This window comes from Paramisgurnus dabryanus, chromosome 15 (assembly GCF_030506205.2).
Source record: "Paramisgurnus dabryanus chromosome 15, PD_genome_1.1, whole genome shotgun sequence".
Classification (NCBI taxonomy): Eukaryota; Metazoa; Chordata; class Actinopteri; order Cypriniformes; family Cobitidae; genus Paramisgurnus; species Paramisgurnus dabryanus.
The window spans coordinates 13496163-13519849 of record NC_133351.1 but is presented as its reverse complement, the minus strand read 5'-3'; the positions used below and the strand labels follow the sequence as shown (position 1 = coordinate 13519849).

Sequence of the window (23687 nt, the reverse complement as noted above, 5' to 3'; positions counted from 1 at the left end):
GATTATAGGAAACCAAAACATTTGTTATTTTCGACGAGGCATTTGTTCAAGAGATCAGTTTAGAAGTAAGGATCGGATCCAGACGTGTATCACGTGCGTACGATGAAACCGTCTATATATTTACTATTAAAAAGTTGCTAATATGATCAATACTTAAAGGGATAGTTCACCAAAAAAAGAACATTCTGTCATCATTTACTCACCCTCAAGTTGTTACAAACCTGAATAAACTTCTTTGTTCTGCTCAACACAAAATAAGATATCTTGAGCAAAGTTTGTAACCAAAGCATTTTTGAGCACCCTTGTCTTCCTTAGGATTTTTTTCTACTATGGAAGTCAATGGTGCTTCTGTTTTCATGCTTGTTTACAAAATCTTAATTTGTGTTCAGCAAAACAAAGAAGCTTTTTCAGGTTTTTAACAACCATAGACCGTAAAAAAATATGGACGTAGTGTCCGTGACGTCACCCATTGGCTTGTGAAGATCGTTTTTTTAAAGTAGGCGTTGCCTGCCGTCACCATCTTGGCCGCACGTCACTGCGAATCACTCGCGGAATACCGAAAATGGGTAAAGAGGCGGGGCATGGGTGAAGCTGAGGTAAAACCACGCCCGCCTAGCGCGAGTCTAGTGACAGCAGTGGCTGTTCAACCGTCACTCAAGCGGCCACGCCCCTTAATTATGCAGAAGTTTAAGGCTTAATATAATTTAAACGGATGAGTTACAAAAAAATTCACCCCCCTCACAGTTGTCATGAAGGGCAAAATTAGCTATATAGGCCAAAAGCACTTTTTGTACCAGGCTGTAAACATATTATTTTCTACTGTAAAGTTGGGCATTTTTAACATGGGAGTCTATGGGAATTGACTCCCTTTTGGAGCTTGCCAGCCGATGAATTGCAGTTTAGGTCACTTCCGTATTGGCTTCATTAGAGCGATCGGATGGTTGCCCCTCGGTAACAACATAAGGGTGAGTAATTGATGACTGAATTTTCATTTTTGGGTGAACTATCCCTTTAAAGGCAGTGTGCATGATCTCTGAAAGCAAATGTTGATATGTGTAATCATCAAACTAACACACCCCTCCCCCAATAAAATGTGGACCTTATTTTGATAAATCCGCCTCACACATACACAACCCAGGCAATGATGTCGTTTAGTCTAAAACGCGTCAATTCGCTTAGAGCGCCTTTAAAGCAACACCAAAGAGTTTTTCTTACCTTAAAATAACGTTTCCAAAAAAGTTTCAGTGGTTCATCCACTCAAAACAGGGTGAATGGCACTTTCACATTCGCTTTGCAGCCCTCTATCGGCCAAAACCGCACTAAAAAAGTTTCCAACCGTCGGGTAGTGGTCCTGTAGTTCGAGTGAAAACTACAAAAATTTGCTTTACGGCAGACCTACAATCCAATCAGAGCCAGCTATGCTGCAGTATTTACGACAGTGGTAATGAACAATTACGGGTCTAACCTGTAGGGGGAGCAAAAAGCAAGAACTCTTTAGTGTTGCTTTAAGGATTGCGAACTCAATAAATCTTGATCATTTGTGTATTTTTGTATAGACTTCATTCTCAAAACATTGCCAAATGGCACTAATTAATTGAACTGTTTTATTATATTGTATTATACCGAATATAATTAGTCTACCGACCGTAACAATTGGCTTTAAAATGTCCATTGGCTTTTTAATTATAGAGGGAGACAAATAATGGAAAACCCCTCTGATCCAAAAGAACCAGAAAAAATGCCAACTGTAGCTGTCTGGTTCTGAGACGATAAGGAAACGCCCGAGTTCCCATCAGACATGTGAGAAAATGTGAGACTGACAGAGAGAGAGAGAGAGAAAAGAGAGAGTGTCCCTTCAATGCTATAGCGATTGTCCTTTGATGAGGAGTGCTGCCATGGAAACCCACAGGGATTCTACGATCAGGAGATAATAGCACGGAGAGAAAAGGGGGCAGCTCCTTCAGAGCAAACAGATCATACAGTAACACACACAGATGCATAAAAACACAACACATAATTGGTGACACCACGTCATTTACTAATGTACACAAACCGATCTAAACGTTAAACTCAAATATGCATCATCGAAAGAGATTTAATTATCAACGTACCAGAATATTTGATGAAGATACGCCTCAATATACAACGTATCATTCATTAAATAAGTTCAAAATAATAGTTTAAACAATCTCAACATATGTCTTTGTGATGTCAAATGTCTAACTAAATCCTTAGATCAAGTACTATTATCCCGCCTCTGCACATCTTTTATCTTTAAGACATCTGAAAATCTTTAAAAAGCCTTGAAAATGATATCAGAATCATGCGATGTGCACAGCATCATATATCAGCTTCATCTTTTGCTTTTTTGTTCTTTGCATTAATGCCTTTGGGTGTATTCTTCTGACAAAACCTATCAGGGAACAGTTGGCTTGACATGGACTTTAAAGGCAGGAATTACATTTATGTATTTGTATTTGTTACTTAAGCAGGAATCCTCCATGCTTAAGTTTCAGTCTGTTCCCCACAAAAAAAGCTATGGTATTGTTGGATAATGTTAATAATACACACAAATCTACTAACACTAACAAGATCATATTAATTTCAGCATAAAGTTAACAAATGTAAACAAGCAATGGTGCTTAATCGTAGTAGTATTTGACTGTAACGCCCATCTATGTCCACACCATCTATCCAAATATGCATTAGCTTGTTGATCTCAAAATCTCATGTGGGTGATTCTCGCCAAATTAAGACTCATGAAGTGTCATGAAACATTTTGATAAAAAAAGTAAAACGCTATCAAACAAAATAAGAAGCATACAGTTACAAACATCTCTTCATGTACTACTTTGCACATGATTTCAAATGACATCTTAAAAACTAATTTTGAGGTTTTTCAACATTTAAGGGGAAAATTTTCATTACCGCAACGTGTCCATGACTGGATTTAGGTTCTTTGACATGGAACATTTATAATTAAAAAATCTAAAAAATAAAAAGCTTCAGTTCATGTTATACTATAACATTTACAGTAAAGAAACATTTGGTGATCATTGGTAAATGTAGAGACAATAATAAGGAATATAAATGTGTCCAAGACCAATTTTCTTATCCTCCGGAACAATTTTCAATCATTGTTTAAGCCCTCAAGGAACTAACATTTTCAAAAAAACATTTGTTGAAAGGGACATAATTGACTGTGACATTCAAGATGGCTACCAGGTAAGCAGTTCTTATTTATTCTCTCCAGATAAAAGTTACAATTTTGTTTTTCATAGTAGAAAACTTTTTAGTTCTCATTACCGAAACAAGAGTTTGAAAATGCATATATTTAATGTAATATCATGTTGCGGTAATGATCATTTTTGATAATGATAATCTAAAAAATTTAAATAATTCTATAGGAAATCCTCTAAAAATAATGGTTACAGTAAGTTTAGACCTTAATCAAATAGGTGCAAAAAAATTGGCTTCAAGGGCTTTTTAAAAATTCTGATGCTGGACACTTTCTAAGTCTGGATTTCGTGAGAATCACCCAAGTACTTTCCTTTCAAAGTTTCAATACTGTATATGACCACAGAGAGCAGTATCATGCATATCAAGTGTTATTGTGTTTGTGGTCATGCAGTAAAAGCAAAGAGCCTGTGATTTATGCGTGTAATAGCAGGCCGAAGCACAGGAGACACCGCAGGCAAATCTAATAAGGTCATGCACTGTGCATGTGCTAAGGGAAGTGATGCATCTACTCAAATTGGATATGAGGGTGGAGGGGGGTGGCTGGTGTCTTGAGTTCTGCCCTTCTTACCAACTCTGAGCAGCTGAAACCATATTACAGGCTTCCTTCAGGCAGCGATTAGCATCTACAGGCTCAAGCTCAGCACACTAATGTGAAGGAGGGATTCAATATTCAACCCTCTTCAGCTGTGCAGCTTTGACTTCCTGTGCAAAATAGGCTGAATTATTAGTTGATGCTCTGGCCCTGAGCCGTGAGGAGAGCTGGATTTTGAGGAAGGGGGAGGGATCTTGCTCAAATTTGGCAGTGTGTAGATCCTGCTACAGTACAGTGTGTGTGTAGGCCTTCCTTCACCATCCCATAACAAAGAAAACCCATAGATAAGACCTTGATTATTTCTCCAAGCAATCATTGAGATTATACGGAGAGCAGATGAAAACTTTTGCTTTTGTCGCCACAGATTTCTATCCTGAGATCCCAACAAAATGTTACAAACTGAAGTCTGCAATCAATATCTTAATATCAAATCCTATTATTTTACCTATACAATCAACATTCATTTTACAGCTCCATATAACAATTGTCTCATTTATTTCTATTTTTTCTCCTAAGCAATTTAAGGAGAAACATCCAAGACAAAGTTGATACCCAGATGAAACACAACTCCATCAAATGTACCGAGCTTTCAAACAGCAACCTAAGCAATAACATTTTCCTCTGGGATGGTTTACCTTCACATAGTGAACCAGTGACTCCTCTTCATTGACTTTGTAAGTCTTCACCCCATACTGTTTGGCTATCCTCAGGATTCGGTTTTGAGTGGGACCAATGTATGCTCCTCCCAGATCCACCCATTTGGTCTCTTTGTTCTGAAAGCATCATTTTTTTGTCAAAATTAATGTAATTCCAAACACTTTTTTTTACAATTTTTTTTACTGAAACCAAAACGGTAGATTAAAATACAGTAGATAATCCATGTCTATCAGATGCGCGCGTTGATCCAAAATGATTTTCTCAATATTTAAATTTTTTTTGCACCCCCAGATTCCAAATTTCCAAGATTTTCAAATACTGTAGTTGTAACGAACAGCTACTTATTTTGCTTTTAGATGATAATATAAATCTCAATTTCAATAAATTGACCCTTATGACTGGTTTTCTGGTCCATGTTCACATACTGTATAACAACAACATTTAAGGACCGCCTATTTACCAGTCAATCATTTATTGTGCTTCTCCAAAAGGCACTAACTTCTTAATTACAAATTTGGAATAGTGCTTATATACACCTGCACAAGATTTCACAAACTTGCTCATAACTGCTTCATATGCGAGCGACAGACACGTTAGAGACCTTGTTTTTCAACAATGTATTTCATTTGACCACCTGTTCTGAGATCACCCAAGACAGGTGCAACTAGGACATCAGATAAATGTCTTACCTGAACAGTAAAAGTTCTTCCACCGACGCGATCTCTAGCTTCCAAAACCACTGGGTTTAAGCCGCTCTCCACCAACAGCTTGGCAGCACTCAAACCTGTACGGTGAGAAAGCAGAAATTAGACATTGGTTGTCAACATAGATCTCTGTAGCTACATTGACAGTGTAAAATCTACGTATTCAAACCTGAAAAGGGGTCTAGCTTTTATGGTGTAATAGTCAAGCTAACTGACCACCTAAAACCATGGCAGACATTTGTGATACATTTACATTTATGCATTTGACAGATGCTTTTATTCAAAGCAGTGCATTTAAATATATTCCTTGGAAATTAAACCCACAACATTTGCATTGCTCTACCAGTTAAGCTACAGGAGCACATTGAGTAAATAATGAAGCAAACGATTCTTCACTGTATATACAATTGCCTCCAAGGAAAACTTCAACATAAGACTAATTTTTGCTCATTTTCCAGCTCCCCTAGAGTTAAAAATTTGATTTTTACCGTTTTGTAATCCATTCAGCCGATCGCCGGGTCTGGCGTTACCACTTTTAGCCTAGCTTAGCACTATGCATTGAATCTGATTAGACCATTAGCATCGTGCTCAAAAATAACCAAAAAGTTTCTATATTTTTCCTATTTAAAACTTGACTCTTCTGTAGTTACATTGTGTACTAAGACCGATGGAAAATTAAAAAATAGTCCCCTTGGTAACTGAAAAATGAGCCTATTTTCCAAAAAGTGGAGTGCACCTTTAACTGAAATCAAAAGTAAGAACTGGGCTCCTTGCAAAGAGAAGTCAAATATCATTTTACAGAGGTTTCTGGACACAAACACTTCCTTTCTTTATGGATGAAGTGAAACTTATGGTCTTATAAATTTCTAATGCTTTGTTATGACAAATCGCTTTGCTGTTTTTCCTCGCTTTTTGTAACTTGCTTTGGATAAAAGCATCTGCTAACTTCCTAAATGTAAATCTACTACGTTTGAAACCAAAACTAGTACTTCTAGATTGAACAAACAAGTGACAAAAAACACAGAGATAAGTTTTTATTAACATTATCATTTTACTTAGGGACCTACTGTTTAATAATATTTAGGGACTGTATAATACCACAAACTGCCTTTAGTAAACTACTGTAAGTGTCGGATGTCCAGACTCCAGACAAACAGCTCACGCGGCAAAGGATTTTTATTAAGGATTCTGTGATTCTGTCCTCTTTTAAAGTTATTTTTTTAAATGATAAAGGGTAACAAAACCACAGCTGTGAACTTTCATGTCTGGTTAATATGGTTGTTTAACAAAATGAAGCTCCACAGTCAGATCTACTGCAATGAAACCTGATTATTTAACCAGGTGCCACGAGTAGGTGGTATTGAAGCGTTATAGTAAAGAGATGGAATTGTTCCCGGGAGCGATTCAATACAATCTCATATTTCACACGTCCGCAATTACGACCCATCTTATGTTATTATATCAGGGACAGTGCAAACACACAGATATACAGCTCAAAGCCGCACGGTCAGTAATGATTGTTTGTGGGTAAAATATTGTGTGACCTATTTATATGGGATGTTTAATTTGGTTTGTATCTGGCTGACTGAATTGAATACATTCTTCTTCCTTAAACAGCCCTCTTGGGAAAACATTGACCTTATTTGTTTAAAGAGGCAGGACCGCAAGCTTTGATTTTCTTCTCCTTAAGACATTGAAAACCTGAAGTGTTTAGCAACTTGGCAGAGATCTTTGTCGCACATTCAGGGACCACACTAACTGAACTGTTCCACTGCCAAGTAAACACGTATAAACACAGATGGAGATGAATACAAACATGAAGCTCACGGTGCATAACAAATACATCACAGCTAAAGCCTACATCCAATTTTTCTAGGGATCTTTACATATATACATATACCCTCACCTAAAGGATTATTAGGAACATCATACACATACTGTGTTTTACCCCCTGTCGCCTTCAGAACTGCCTTAATTCTACGTGTCATTGATTTAACAAGGTGCTGAAAGCATTCTTTAGAAATGTTGGCCCATATTGATAGGATAGCATCTTGCAGTTGATGGAGGTTTGTGGGATGCACATCCAGGGCACGAAGCTCCCATTCCACCACATCCCAAAGATGCTCTATTGGGTTGAGATCTGGTGACTGTGGGGGCCATTTTTGTACAGTGAACTCATTGTCATGTTGAAGAAACCAATTTGAAATGATTCGAGCTTTGTGACATGGTGCATTATCCTGCTGGAAGTAGCCATCAGAGGATGAGTACATGGTGGTCATAAAGGGATGAACATGGTCAGAAACAATGCTCAGGTAGGCCGTGGCATTTAAACAATGCCCAATTGACACTAAGGGGCCTAAAGTGTGCCAAAAAAAAAAAAACATCTTTTCAAGTATGACAAAAATGATGACTGGCAGGCAGATATAAAACCATTACTGCAACTTTGCCTTTAGGTCTTTTAATAACTACTTTATCAAATCTGGAGTTTCTAATACAAAAATGCTAAGGTGTAAGTGAAAAGAAAGCACATTTCATACAATGAAATGCATTGACACAGCAGCTAACAATCTTAACAATTAACTCAGAGTGACAATCTTGTTAAAATTCTCTAAGCCAAATAAGCTTAAAAGATCATCTCATGAATCACATTACTGCTACCCAATGATTCAGGTTGAGAAATACAGTAGAGCATTTTAACCTCTAAGATTGGTAAAATCAGATAACAAGTACTTTGGGCCAAATGTCTAAGACTAAATTTTCCCGCTGGCTCAACTAACTCCAACTACCCTCAGTTCCTTTTTCTCAGCCCTTGTTTGAGCACTGTGGTAAAGGCTGTTTATAGTGTCCAAAAAACTTTCCATTTAAAGGGCGATTCATTTTACATTTCTTTTAATGTGTAAGTGTGTATTAGTACATATTAACGATATGCAAAAAGTACAAATCCCAAAGTAAACGATGAAGCGAGTTATTGTCTCCAACTTACTGTTGTTGTTTTTTGGAATACAACAAACACACAGATTGTAGGCAAAAGTTTACTTCCTCGGCCTGTTGACGTGGATACGACGGTCATTATCATAATTCCACCCACTTCTGACTACAGACTACATTTACTACTGACTATTTAAACCATGAGTCAACCACAAGTTTTAAGCAGTGCAGAGTAGCACTTCTTTTTTGTCGTTTCTACGATCACAATTGCAGACATGGTTTTAATGTTTTAGTGTCCTATCCTTCAGCTCGTATTGATAAGGCAGAGAAGACGATTAACTCCTGTCAGTATTGCATGGTAAGGAGCATCACATTTCCGTCTGGCTACAGAGATTTCAGGCCAATCACAACGTTCTGGTTAGCTGACCAATTGGAGGACACTCCCTTTTCAGAACGATGAGCTTCAGGGTTTCCCGCAGCACTTTTCAGTTCGGGCGGCCCACCTAAGCTGAGATACCCTACCACCTTAACTAGGTCTTCCAAAAAAAAAATCGCAAGTGGGCACGCGCCACATGGCCGAAATGAGAGAAAGACATGGTCCGTCACTGTCTGGAGGATAATTAGCCTGTTGATAAAACATTTAATTAATTAATAATATAGTATGTGTTCATTTTCTGTCACAGTTTCTTCAAAATTGAGTTTAATTTGAGTGTTTTAAATAAAATTATTTTCATCATGACGCGTACGCCCCGCCCCTCGCAGGAATACATTCTTCTTCTTCGCCTCGCCCCTTTGATTACCACGCCCCCGGCACAACCCTACCACCTTAACTAACACATTTTCTGCGGGAAACCCTGAGCTTGGTACAAAATCAACGAGTTTAAGGGAGGCAAGTGATAGAGGAGCAACAATAATGTACAGCATGTTGAAAATAATGGGTGATTCTCGCGAAATCAGACTCAGAAAAAATAAGAAAGAATACAGTTATAAACATCTCTTCATGTACTATTTTGCACATGATCTCAAATGACATCATACAAACCAATTTTGTTGTTTTTTCAACATTTAAGGGGAAAACTTTCATTACCGCAACGTGTCCATGACTGGATTTGGGTTCTTTGACGTGGAAATATTTATAATTAAAAAATTATAAAAAATAAAATGCTTCAGTGCATGTTATACCATAAACATTTACAGTAAAGAAACATGTGGTGATCATTGGTAAATGTAGAGACAATAATAAGGAATATAAATGTGTCCAAGACCAATCTTCTCATGCTCCGCAACAATTTTCAATCATAGTTTAAGCCCTCAAGGAACTAACATTTTCAAAAAAAAAAAAAAATGTTGGAAGGGACATAATTGACTGTTACACTCAAGATGGCTACCAGGTAAGCAGAAATTGAAATTTTGTTTGTCATAGTACCTAGACAACTTTTTAGTTCTCATTACCGAAACATGAGTTTGTAAATACATATATTTAATGTAATATAATTTTGCGGTAATGATAATTTTTGATAATGATAATTCTATAGGAAATATTTTTAAAATCTTCTAAAAATAATGGTTATAGTAAGTTCAGACATTAATCTTATATGTGCAAAAAATTGGCTTCAAAGGCTTTTTAAAAATACTGATGCTGGACACCTTCTAAATCTGGATTTCTTGAGAATCACCCTAATTTGTTTTTGATCCATAAACCACAAGAACACATTGTATTATACCAAACGTTGTTTTTAGCAAAAATAGGTGCTCTTTCTAAAGTTGGACTGAATGTTATAAACAACTGTTATTTCACACAGTCCCAAAATAACCTGATCCAACAAAATCCAAAACTGTTTGAATTTGATGTTTTTTGGCATGGGTAATGCGGGCTGAACTAGCATATGAATGACAAAAATGACACTAAAATAACAAAGTGTCTGCTTACTGTTTAAGATGAATGACAATAAATAAAAACTGAACCATTATTTATATCTTAGCAATGAGAACACAGTATAAATATTAAATAAATATTTGAGTTCAGCTTTAAAGAATGCAGCACATTAACATCCATCACACAGTTGTTGAGCAAGACATAGTGAAGAAAAAACCCACATGGGATTAAAGGTTCTGGGAGATCAAAAAGCTCGTCACAGAATGGGAATGTTTCTTGTTTTCCTGTTCCCTCTCATTCCCTCTCTTTCGCTGTGTTTCGCTTGGCTTCTTCTGACTGAAGCTGTCAGTCCCTAACATTTTGCTTTTTGTATTCCACTAAAGAAAATAAGTCATACAGGTTTGGAACATTCTGGTGAGTAAATGACAACATAGTTTTCTTATTTTGGGGGGGACTATCCCTTTAATGTCAAATCTAAAGTGAACATTGGATGCAAAAGTGCAGAGATGCTTAGCAACAGTACAAAAAAAAGTGGAATGTATGTAGTTAAACTTAACAACTAAAAAGCTAATAGTGATGTTTTAAAAATATAATTTCAGTACATTTCTTTACATTCAAATTTTTACATCATATAGTGTGCTATATAATTCAGACCTGACATGACATTTGCATTGGAGGAGTTTTACTGTAAAATAAGTTCTTTGATCACAAACATCATTATTAGACAACCTGCTGGTAATGCTAGCATATTCAGGATTCACTCCTATTGTTGGTGCCGATTCAAGAGGCGATTTACTAGGAAACAGGAGTCTGAGGATGGATTGAGTTTCCGTGGCAACAACACATGTAAAGATGCAGCCTCTTTGCAAAGGTAAATCTATAGCAATTACCTCTACCTCTCTATTCCCTGGAAACAAAGATCTGCTGTGCACTCTTATTGACAAGATATAACAAGGTTAGGGTTTCCAAAATACATCAAAATAAAGGTATAAAGAGAGCAAAACAAACTAACAGAGGCTTGATCTCTGGACCTTAGGCATCACATCTGTTCATTCTGTAAGAATCTAATAACACACTCCTCTCATACTGTACAATTTTCTTCCCCGTCTTGTGATCCTGATACCACCAAACCATCTTCATCTAACTTACATGGATACTAAAGGCGCACTCACATCATACTTAACCGGACAAAACCATACCCGAGTATGATTGCCCCACTACCCCACAGTCTGCACTCACACTACACTTTATGATTCGTACCCGAGTATGCTAATGTCATTAAAAAATTTGATTGTTTTGAAAAAAAAACTGGAAGATATGCACAATGTTTTAAATGTATGGATTATTAGGTGTGTTTTAAAATCTTGCACGCTGCCCAGATTTTTTGGCAATGACATTTAATAACCACGCGAGAGATTTTAAAGCATATTAGGAGCAGTCTGCTCTCCAATCTCTCTTGTGCTGCTTAATGTCACAAACTGATCGGTCTGCGCAGCGCACACAATGTCAAACACAGCCCTGTTATCTGGGGTCACTTGGGATGCGGTGATACGAGGCTGTATGTATTTGTGCTGTGCATATCAGAGTGTTTTTACAGTGACAGCGAGCTGAGGTTTCGCATTCCAGCACGCGTGCCCCGTCCCCGAATCAAGTAAAACTATACCTGAGACCACCTCTGCAAAGTGTACCTGGGTACGCTTAAGCATACCACACCCTGGTATAGTACGGAGCACTAGCCAAACGAACCATACTTTGGAGTCAAACGTACTCGGGTACAATACCGTTTGAATAATGTGAGTACACCCTAAAAAATTAAGAATCGCCATTTATTTGATGACTTCTAAAATAGCCTCAGAATTGGTAACTTAAAAAGCACCTAATGTCTGATTCAAGTTTTTACATTTCCTTTGGTGTGTAGGTGTGTGTTAGTACATGTTAACGATAAGGTACAAACCCCAAAGTAATCAATGACGTGAGTTATCGTCTCCAATGTAAATCTTTTTTTTTGGCCTACTACAAACACACGGATTGTACGCAACCAGGTGTTAAACCAAACTTGACATTAACACCCACCAACCCGTAAGACCGCCAATCCCACTAGCCACTTCGGCAGGTTGAATATGATTTTTTATTGTAATTTTCTTAAAAGTTATGCAAAATGATAAACAATGCGCAATGCCACACTGGGAAACTACAACTCCCATGAGCACTCTGCATCCAGCGCAATGCGCAAAGAGCGTTTGTTGAGACGCGCGCGCGATCAGCGCAGCGTTGCGGACCAAAGCGCCACCTTCCAGAGAGCGTGCGAGAGGTGATGGATTTGCAAATGCACAAGAGTACGCAGTCTGAGTGCATACACACTTTGGGAAAGATAAAACAATTGCATGGAAGTGATTGAAAAGATATAAATTGTGTGCACACTCTAAGGGCAAGAGCGGAGAGAAATTCAGCGCATACCATGCTTCCCCGCCAATGACGAGATTTTTTCGCAATACCGCTAATATCCACCAGGTGGCGCCCTTCCGCAACTTTTTAAAACCGGAAGTATTGCCCTATGGCAAGCTGCTGCATGTCCGTGTCTGTTTTAAAGATCGCTCTGGATGGGACCTCTATGAAAAGTCCGTCACAAAAATGAAATTATTTTTGCTTTTTGCTCAAAATATGGTGTTTTTGCAAAAACCTACCCATATTCAAAAGCTGATTGCAAAAGAACCACTAAAGGTAGGATGAAACGTTTTTTTTAGTTTGAAAGCAGAGGGTCGGTTCTTTCATTTGGTATATTGTATGTTTATTTATTTAAAGAAGAACATTTTCTGGAAGGCATTAAACTTTGGTGAAAATCATGAAAAATGCTGGCGCTGGCTGGCAACTTTTTTTAAAAACGCTGGCGGTGAAAGAGTTAAAAGTCTTAAATCACTTTTAACAGAAACCATGATCAAGCTTATAAAATACAATCTGCATAAACAAGTTGACAGTAAAATTTATGTACATTTCTTGACAGTATTTACTGCTGTTGTAATAAATATTTAAAGTGTTAGTCTAGGGTTTTTGTGTTTATCTTTTCAGTTAATCTACATCCCTGCTCCACTTTTAATATATGTTTTTCATGCACCTTAAATATTTGATATGATCTATACTTATATACCTGGTTTATACCAGCTAATAAATTTAGTCTTAATTTGGGTGGTCAAACTGCATTTGAAATTCAATCTGCATCTAATTTAGCTAAACCAAGTACATTTGCTTAAATTAAAGTCATTTTAGGATGCCGAAGTAAAGTTTAATCATATAAAATGTATTTTATCACCGACACAATTGTGGCTAGTGAAAATGATGAGTGGCTAGTAACTTTGGAAAACAATTAGCCACCTTGAGCAAAAACGTCAATGTCAAGCCCTGTATGCAACAGTTTACTTGATTGTTGATGTAGAAAAGACCGTCATTATCATAATGAATCTTTCAAACATGGTAAGGTCGGAGCATGTCGGAGCATTCCTTGAATACAGGAAGAGAGGGAAATCTGGAGCTACAAAAATGTACGGTATGTAGAAAATAATTTTTTTAACCATAAACCACGCAAACACATTGTATTATACCAAATTTTTTGCCTCCAGAGGTCACATTTTCAAAAAAATAATGAAGAAGAAGCTTGACAATGCTATGAAGGAGAGGGGAAAGATTGGAAATTTTAATTTTCTGGATGTTGAAAATGACAAGAGGAATCAAAGAATTCTTTCTGTTAACCCCAGAATTTTTTTATATTTGACCCAACAATGGGTTGAAACAACCCAGCATGGGTGAAAATAATCCAGCATTTTTTAAAATGTCCATCACTGATGACAATGACAAGGTGCGAGACATTATTTAAAACTGGAATTTACAAATCCTTGGGAATTTGTATAATGAAAGTATGCGACTGCATTAAATATCACACCTGCGAGTGGTTCTGGGATATTTTATTACAAAGATCTTACATATTGTTTCTTTAATACTACAATCAAAGTAAGTTTAATTGGCTTGTAAAAGCTAATGATAATTAGCCTGATAAAAGCTAATAGTACCTGTACAGAGCAAGAGGAATCACATTTAAAAGGAGTCGTCTGTCAGCTCTGATCGTAATTGCAAATCACATTAACAACACATTACCAGCCACCAAGCTGTAAATTGGAGCTGACACTTGCCACCTTTAAGTCTCTGGCTCCCTTAGGGAATTTCTTAATTAAAATGCTAATCTATCAGCATTTCCAACCAACTTCTTGACCATTTGTTCTACAAGACGACAACAACAAGAGAGGGGTTTAAATCACCAGCAAAGACATAAAATAAAATGAATGCACGTAACTGCGATTGACCCCGCAAGAAAATCACTTTACAGCACCACAAAATGATTTGAAGATATGTTATTAATAATGTAACAAACCCTGATAATGACTGCATATTATCCCACATATTACACTGGGACAACATAAATAAATAAAGCTATTCATCCACACATAAATAAATAAAGTATATAAAATATGAACATGAAACATTAATAATAGTTTAAGCTATTTTTTTTAGCTTACTTGTGAACACTATAAGGAGACAGAACAAGACTGTGACGCTGTTTGTGAAATCAAGGCTAAAGTCTCATAATAAAAGTATGATAATAGGAGCATCAAAGTTTCATTTCAATCATTAACGTGACCTTATTCAGGCAATATCAAAGATATCATGGTTAGGTATTCACATAATGTTCTTTATATTATCTGGGTTGCGGTTTTATGAAAACAGTAAATCACTAAAATATGACTTCACTTTTCACAGGCAGGGTAACATATGCACACTATTCACTATTATTATTAGCTCCTATGATTGACCAATCAGAATCAAGTATTTCCGAGCAATGTAAAAATAACATATAAACCCATTTTTCTATTTATTTGGACATCGGATTACTGGGTCAGGCTGTTTTTAAAACAAATCCAGTTACCCCCATATGGACCATCTACCAGCTCAACTAAAGCATTGCAATAACAGTGCAAAAGGTTGCATGTTTGATCAGGGATGATGGATACTGATAAAATGTATAGCTTGAATGCACTGCAATCCCTTGGATAAAAGCGTTGCCAAATGGATTAATGTAAATGTAATGCACTGAATATAGAGACAAGAGTTACTGTCTATCTCCAACTTTACAGCTGTAATGTGTGGTCCTCTATGACCTGCAAATACACCGAAAAGCTTTCATAATCCATTTTCTTTCTTCAATACAGCATGCTCAATCCCATTATATATAAGCAGCAAAAATCCAATACAAAATGAAATGAGGAATTGAATGTGGAAATCAAAGAGAAGAGCAATGTTTACGTGGCTTGTGCACAGTTCCTAATGCTTCACGCTCTTCAATCTCCTAGGAGCAATTGCTTTCCCCATAACACTGCAGCATTGACATTTGGACACATTATTGAAAGCAATTTCAGAGAGATCAGTGAAATTGCATGATCTCTTGGCAACCCCGAGGATGGTTGTTTCCCTGAGAGAGGAACAGAGCTTTATTATCTAAAGTTGCATGAAGCCAGTCAAGCTGGAGTTTCCTCTACACGGCTCAACGGAGGAAAAACAGGTCAATTACAGTTGTTTACGCCGGCAAGAGGACAGGGCAAAAAAGGTTTTTAGACTCAGAGTAAAAGCATTACAGGCAAGAAAATTAATTTAATAGGACAAAAAATGTAAAGCCACAAATGTACCAAAAATATGCCCATCTCTAAAAATCAATGTTTGCAATTGTGGTTGAATTATATGTTAGAAATATCAATACCACTTTTTGTTTCAATATGTACCCCAGTAACGTTTTTGTAAGGTATGTTTAAAAACTCATTTAATCAGCAGCGGGTGGTTGAATGCACTTCCGAGGGGCACAAATAAAAAAAAGTGTTTTCAAAATATGTGTTTGTTACATCATGTGAACCATGTGCATCACGTGTTTTGTCAAAATAAGTGCCTGCTGCACACGCGTCAAAACCGTTTATGATAAAAGAGACGCTCATGTTCACAAAATACACGCAAGACACTCCCTTAACAGTAAACTCTGATTATGTATGAGATTATGCGAGTATCTGGCAAACGCGAGCGTCTCTTTTATCATAAATTCTTTAGAGGCGTCTGAAGCAGGCACTTATTTTGACAAAACAAGTGATGCACATAGGTTCACTCAACGCTCCGAACACAGATTTTGAAATGACACACCACACACATGACGGGCTACATACATGTTGTGACGAACTTTGCATCGTGCGCCCTCGAAAAAGAAGTCACAGGCCACCACGACATTTACTGTCCTAACACAACTAAGGCCAAGACATCCAAACCCCGTCTGGGAAACTGTTACATGAAGTCCACCAGTCAAACAAAATCTTTGCAAATCCACCACTTACAATGACATTCGATAAACAAAGTTTCCCAAACATACCGAAAAACGACTAGAGGACACAAACAAAAGTGTCCCTTTCCAACACCAGACATATCTGGGCTGTGCATCTCTGCTTGACTTCCCTGGCTGCTTTCCAAAGCCGGAATGCCAAAGATGTTTAGCAAGAGCAGTACACTCACCAGGAAACATCAGGGTCAACAGCAAGACATGAGGAATTCCTGAGCCGTTGTTGAACACAGATCCACTACAGCTCTAAACCAAATTACTCCTTTCATAAGTCAATCGCTCAGAATTTTACCACTAACAGTATTCGTAAATATAAACATTTTGGAGTGGTTTCCTAATGGACTTAAAGGGGACATTTCACAAGACTTTGTTAAGATGCAAAATAAATGTTTGGTGTCCCCAGTCAGAGTACGTATGTGAAGTTTAAAGAGTAACTAAACCCTAAACCAACTTTTTTTAGTTAATGATCTGTAAGAATGGGGCTTTATTAGTGCTGTTCATTGATTTTACTGATTTAGTAAGTGTTTCAATACTACAATATATGGTGTAAAAACGTCTGAGTGCTGCCCTCTTCAGGTTGAACGGTGGCTACTACAGTTGAATTTTCCTATTGGATGGTGGGTCCAAAAAAATGACTCGTGACGTAAGCAGGTTCAAGATCACCACGCCCTTGTTACGATCTCACCACACACTTAGTTCGTCCCCTCTATCTCCTTGGGATCTGCCCACTTTTCTTGCATTTTTCAAATATTGCCAGTGGGTGGAGTCAGGCTCTGACCAGGGGTTTAGTTACGCTTTAAGCTCAAAATACCATATAGATAATTTATTATAACATGTTAAAATTGCCACTTTGTAGGTTTTTGGGTGTGTCCTTTAAAATGCAAATGAGTTGATCTCTGCACTAAATGGCAGTGCCGTGGTTGTATAGTGCAGATTAAGGGGCGGTATTATCTCCATCTGACATCACAAGGAGAGACAAATTTCAATCACCTTACAAAAGCTAAGTTACTGGGTTGATCTTTTTCACATTTTCTAGGTTGATAGAGACACTGGATACCCAATTATAGCACTTAAACATGGAAAAAGTTTAAGCCCCAGACTAAAATGCATGCATTTTTACAATTACGTTTGGTGATACTTTATCTTTAAGGGGTGGTTTCCCGGACATGAATTAGTTTAGGCCAGGACCAGGCCTTAGTTTAAGTAAAATATATAACTGGTTTCAACAAACATGCCTTACTAAAAACATAACTTGTGTGCCTTTTGAGGCAAAACAAAGGACACTGATGTATTTTAAGACATGTCAGTGCAAATAGTTTTCAGTTTGGACAGCTCTTACATTTATTTAGTCTTGTATTACTCTAATCCTTGTCCGGGAAACCACCCCTAAATGTAGAAATCAAATTGTATTGAACTGTATTTACCACATTGACGCATTTTTCTCAGTTACTGGCATACAACAAAAAGGACATGAGAGATTAAGTGTCTGTAGGTGAATGACAGTAGCTGCCTCCTCTACTGTATATGTCAAACATGGCCCCTGAGGCACCTGACATAAGACACAAATACACTTGTGTCTTGAGTTCTCGGATCCCCTAGCACATAAAAATGAGTCATCAGTTGTGAGTTGTCACTGTTTACCACCTCTGCCAAAGTTCTGCCTTCTAGGGCACCTTGCAAATAGTACTTGGATTACGGATATGCAGATACGCACCTATTTTATGGCTAAAAAACTATGTTATTTTGTGTATTTGGTATAATGGAATGTGTTTGCGTGGTTTATATTTCAAAAAAACAAATTTTTTTCCACATAAAGGACACCAGATTTCACTCTCTTTCTGAAACGCAGTGATTTATGATTTGAAAAGCACTGTGTCCCTGATTGGCCAGCTAATTTGTACGTTGTAATTGGCCTGAATACCTCTGGCGTCAGGCGGAAATGTGACGCTCCTTACCATGTTTGAAAGATTCGCGCACAATGCAATGCCAACAGGAATTAATTCCGAAGTCCGACACGGAAGGAATTATGATAATGTCGGTCTTGTCTAAATTCACCAATCCTAGAATGTAAACTGTTGCCTACAATCCATATGTTTTATTGTATTCCAAGAAAAGAGATTTACGTTGAAGACGATAACTTGCATCATCGTTTAATTTGGGGTATGTAGCTTTTGCATATCGTTAACATGTACTAATACACACTTACACTTACATTTAAAAGAGCCCTAGAAAAAACGTACACTAGAAACTACCTTCCAAAATCTGCGTTTTCAGGACCTCAAAACAGTGTTGTCTTGTAAACGAACAACCAAACCACATAAAAACATTTCCGTTGCCATATAAACAGCCCCTTAATTCTTGTAAGGAAATTATCAGGTTTTAACTTAAGACTAAAGTATGGTTCATTTTTCTTTCTAGTGTATTCAAGTGTTTGTGTACAGTGCACATGAAGCAATTTTAATTATCAGAAGAAGCACCGCCCTATTTTTGAAACCCTGCGTACATTGGACACGTAGGTCACGTATGCACCTACAGGAGAACATAGAAGATGCATTACATTCTGTCGCAATGCACATGCTGCAAGCGTCTGTGTACACGTACGTGTCCAATAAACTATACTTTGCAAGGCTGTGCGTTCGACTGTACACGTACATTCGAATACACGTAAAAAGGCTTTAAAGTGGGAGACGAGAAGAGGAAACATCCGCAATCTCAACCACATAATAAAAATAAAACTTGAAGTATGACTTTGTTGAATTTTTAACACCTTACAATAAGTGACAGTATTGCATAGAGTACATTCAGAAGTTACTGAGCTTTCACAGACTCAAAGGTTAAAGCTGTTTACAGACTCAAAGGTGAAAGCTGTTCAGGAAGGACTCTTGCAGAACCTTGGCAGGAAGCTCTTGTGTTGATAAATGCTTTTATAGCTGTGGATTGGGTGACACTGGGTCCATGGCCAATCATGTGCACCCTTGTTATATAACAGTGACAGATTTCACCCATCAGCTTTTGGTTTTATATAACCTCAAATCACACCAATTCAGTCCTGTGTTTTTTAAGAGCTAGATCAGGTTATTGAGTTAAGTTGGGCTATTAAACTACTTTGCAACGTTTAAAGCTTTGCCAGATACAGACCTTTTAATAATACCCATATAATTAACAACATAAAACATTATCTGACAAACACTATCTGTTGTGTGTGAAGAGAGATTTTATCCTAGAGTTTATTATCAGGATATTTTGACCCTGTTTTCTAGCCTGTACTGTTTCCAAGAACTCTCTTGCACAAGCAATATTTCATTTGATGTGTTACTCCCTCCCTCTTAGCATTTTTTTTACTTTTTTCAAGTCTGTACTGTATATACTAATGTAAATAAAGTGTGGGAACTACAAGTTAGTTTACATGACAGGGTCAGGAATGGAATTTCCTGTCAAGGAAAACTACAGTATGTTTTTAAACTGAAAGGACAATAAGTCTTACACTGCACGATACAGAATCTTGATAAAATCACCTTTCTATGGAAGCATGGGTTACATAACGTGCATCTCCACTGGGCCTCATGCACGATTAAGATAGCAAAGTATCTGAGAAAAGGTTTTTTAACCAAGAGTCCATCCCTTGTGTCTGAAATTGCATACTGTGACAGTACATACTAAACTGCATGAAGTACAGTTCCTACATATTGACCTTAATGACCGTTTTTTATAGAATTTGTGGGTACAGTATGAATAGTATAAATTACTACATCTGTCAAATTTGAATTGTCATGTAACCCATATTTATGATAAAATAGCAACAACTGGAAATGTAATTTAGTTAGGTGTTGTTAAACAAGTAAAATTTCACTAGAATACATTTCTTGGTATCCTACACTGTAAAAAAATGTATGCTAATTACCACTAAAAGTGGATCACTGGCTCGTAATCATAGGGGAACCATTGAAGTGCCATATAGCACCTTTGTAGAACCATATTGTGGTTCCCCAATGATTATGAGCTTTTACTGCTAATTACCCCAATTTTTTACAGTGTTTGTATTAAGAGTGTATCACTTACACTTGCAAAAACACTTGGCTCCTTTCAGTTTCCTTACATTTTTAATTTATTTAATTTTGTGGCAGACTCATCTGAAAAGTGTTCATTTGATGCATACTGAGAAATCTCAGCACAAGCAGTAGAGCATATGTTTTGTGCATAAAAAGGTTTTGAACATTCATTACGCATACACATTTTTTCTTACTATATGGCATGCAAGGGGGAATGATTCAGAAAAGAGGCTACCACTGCTTTAACCTTGTTTTAGAAGCCTTGCAATGCAATGCAATGCAAAAAAAAAACCCTTAAAATAGTCCAGAGTGGATAGTACTTCAAAAATAGATATAAAAGAATACACAGCACTGCAAATAAAGAGCTTTAAAATACTTTTTAAAAGTCAGTGTTGGATATGAAGTCTTTGGCTTCTCTTATAAGGAAGAATGAATCCACTTATTATTGTACAACACAGCAGTGGTTCTCAAACTGGGGGCCGTGGCATTATTATAAATAATGAAACATACATTTTACTATCTAATTATTTTATCAGTAATATTATACATTTATTATACATTTGGTATAATCAAACTTAAGAAAAATGAGGCAAGCAACCAACAAAACTACACTGTATAATTGTTTTTGTTAGTATTATGTAATTCATTTTCTTTGGGGGCCAAAAAGGGGATGGACCCCGACACAAGTTTACCACAAGTAAACAACAGTATGCATTTCTAACCTTATAGTGTGAACAGTGTGACAACCTAATCAAAATGTCACTATATAACAAGTTTAAAAAGCTTGAATTGTGCAAAAGGAGTCTTCCATCCACATGTCTTTTACCTGTTGCTCCTAATAAGCAAGAATAAGCTACTCTTTATAAATACAACAGTGCTGTATTGCTGAGGTAAACAATCATTTTGGTTAAAAAATTACTGGTGAAGTGTAATTACAAGTACCACAAAAACTCAACGCACAAAACAAACAATGACTAAAACTAAAACAAGCACACTTGCAAAATATCAATGAGAAATTGTAGATGATGTATGGAGAGTCCATGCACTGGCTGTGCATCATTTACTACAGACCCAGTAATGCACTGTTACACTAACGGTGTCTGGTGTTATGAATATGAAATAATAATGTCACGGAAGTGGAAGAGCCAGCTGAGATATCATCGAGAGCAAATTAATTTCAACTCCGCAAAAACTAACCATAGACTGTCTTTACCACAGACCTATTCAAATGCAACCATTAATTATTTTTATACATAACGTAACAATAACATAATACGCATTAGCTTCTTATGAAATTCATCAGTCGTTTTAGCACGGGGCAATCGCGCGCCTTCTATCACTCCGTGGCGAATATAAATTTAGTGATGTAAAGTTTATTTAAGAGTGAATGTATTGTATTGGGGTTATACGAAGTTTTATACGCTATTTTGAGCACACTAACCTGAGATGCCTCCGCCAATCACAATCACGTCGTATGTGTTCGCTGTCATGGTGCTGTTCCTCTTTCTCTCTCGGGCGCGCGCTCAGAGCACAAGAGCCGCTCCGCATCTGTGTTAAAGCCGCGCGAGCCCCGCCCCCTGACTCTCTTTTCATTGGGAATGACAGGTTTGAAGAGCACAGGGTTAAATACACACACTTTTTTCAATAGACTGCTGTTGGAACAATGTGCATGGATGGTAATTGATCAACAGCACACATTTGTGAATGCCTTTATTTGTACTGTGCGGCAATTTATAACAATAATATAAATAAATAATAAGAAAGTACAGCATAAGTTTAATATCAAATCGTTTAATCAACACGTGCACGAGCACAGCAATCTCCGCGAATGTATTATTAATAAATTGTGTACTTGTAATTGAAAATGTAAATAAAAAAGTGTACGTGTAAATTAATCTATGTTACAGTTTAGTAAAGGCAATAAAGTGAGTGTGACAAGAAGACGACGTAATATATTTATTTAACATTTGCTTTATAATAATTTTAAAATAATAAATGCACCATGCATCTTTCAGAAAGTTGCATTTTTTGAGTTTGGTAGATTAGTAATTTTCTTTAGATTGCTTATCAAATAGCCTACTCATCAATATTTACAAGACATTTTTTTCTGGACGCATTAAGTGAGTTACCATCAAGTCCACTCAAAATAAATGGTATTTAGTTTATTATTTAATGATTACACATTAGTTACCACTGTATCTGATCAAATTTGCTGCCATCTAGTGGACACAGTTGCTATATACTTCGTATTTAGAACGGGACAAAATAAATTATAACATTTCATTCTTTATTCCTCTGTGACAATGCAGAGACCCTCGAATAATTGATGGATGGATTTTATTAATCTCTAAACCCCCTTAAAATGTGCAAATGTATAAGTAAATGCTTAATATTCAAATGCTGACATAAGGGAGCTATGATATGAGTGAACAGCAAAGTTCCTCATACATAAGGGTAATAAAACTACACCCTGTCCTTCTTTGGTGTCAGATCTATCATTGACTAAAATATTTGTACCATTGTAGCAGGGGAAGGAGTTGAAACAAATGTTGTCAAGTTCTAGATTAGGGTATGAAAACCATCACAAAACTATAATAAAGTAAATAACCTGATCCTGTTTGATCAAGGAATGCGACTGTTTTGACTTTTTTCAGCATACATTTTTCATCTTGAATCAAAATTTTATTGTATTTAACATAATTGTATGCATTTGAAAATTAGAGATGGGTTCTGTTTTAATGTACCCAAGTGTACCTAAAATAAAAAAGTGCAATATTAGGTGGCTCTTAATTTCTTTTTATTAATTACCCACTTGTAAACTTATGTTCAGTGTTTTTTTTTTATAAATAAAGTATTTGTATTAAAGCTATATTTATAGAGTTGACTCGAGAATCGAGTATAAAGATCAGTCCGAGAATCGGATTAGGAATCGAACAGAAAATCAAATCGATCCGATCGAAAAGTTTATGAATCGAAATCGAATCGCTCCGGAACATCTGAATCGATACCCAGCCCCAATCGGAGAACCAATGACATTTGCGTACTGGCATCATTTCTAGAGGTGACATTTGTACACATGAATTATATTCGAAAACTACAGCTGAGGAGAAGATAACATCAAAATACTTAAATAAGAGTATATTGCATTGATTGAAAAAATTGAATATAGTTCACAAATTATATGAAGTACTTTTAATATACTTTTCTGATATTTTTGAAGCTT

The 23687-nt window shown here is 36.7% G+C and overlaps 1 protein-coding gene across 1 annotated transcript in view; it reads right to left on the bottom strand.

The window, feature by feature from the left end:
* The window catches only part of mao (monoamine oxidase), a 38933-nt gene extending 16916 nt beyond the window's left edge, over positions 1-22017 (bottom strand). The window contains exons 1-3 of the mRNA XM_065251860.2: positions 21906-22017; positions 5179-5273; positions 4468-4605 (exon numbers count right to left, since the gene is read on the bottom strand). Coding sequence (XP_065107932.1) covers positions 4468-4605; positions 5179-5273; positions 21906-21954 — 282 coding nt within the window. The 5' untranslated portion in view covers positions 21955-22017. The remainder of the gene's footprint in view (positions 1-4467; positions 4606-5178; positions 5274-21905) is intronic.
* Between the last annotated feature and the right edge of the window lie 1670 nt (positions 22018-23687).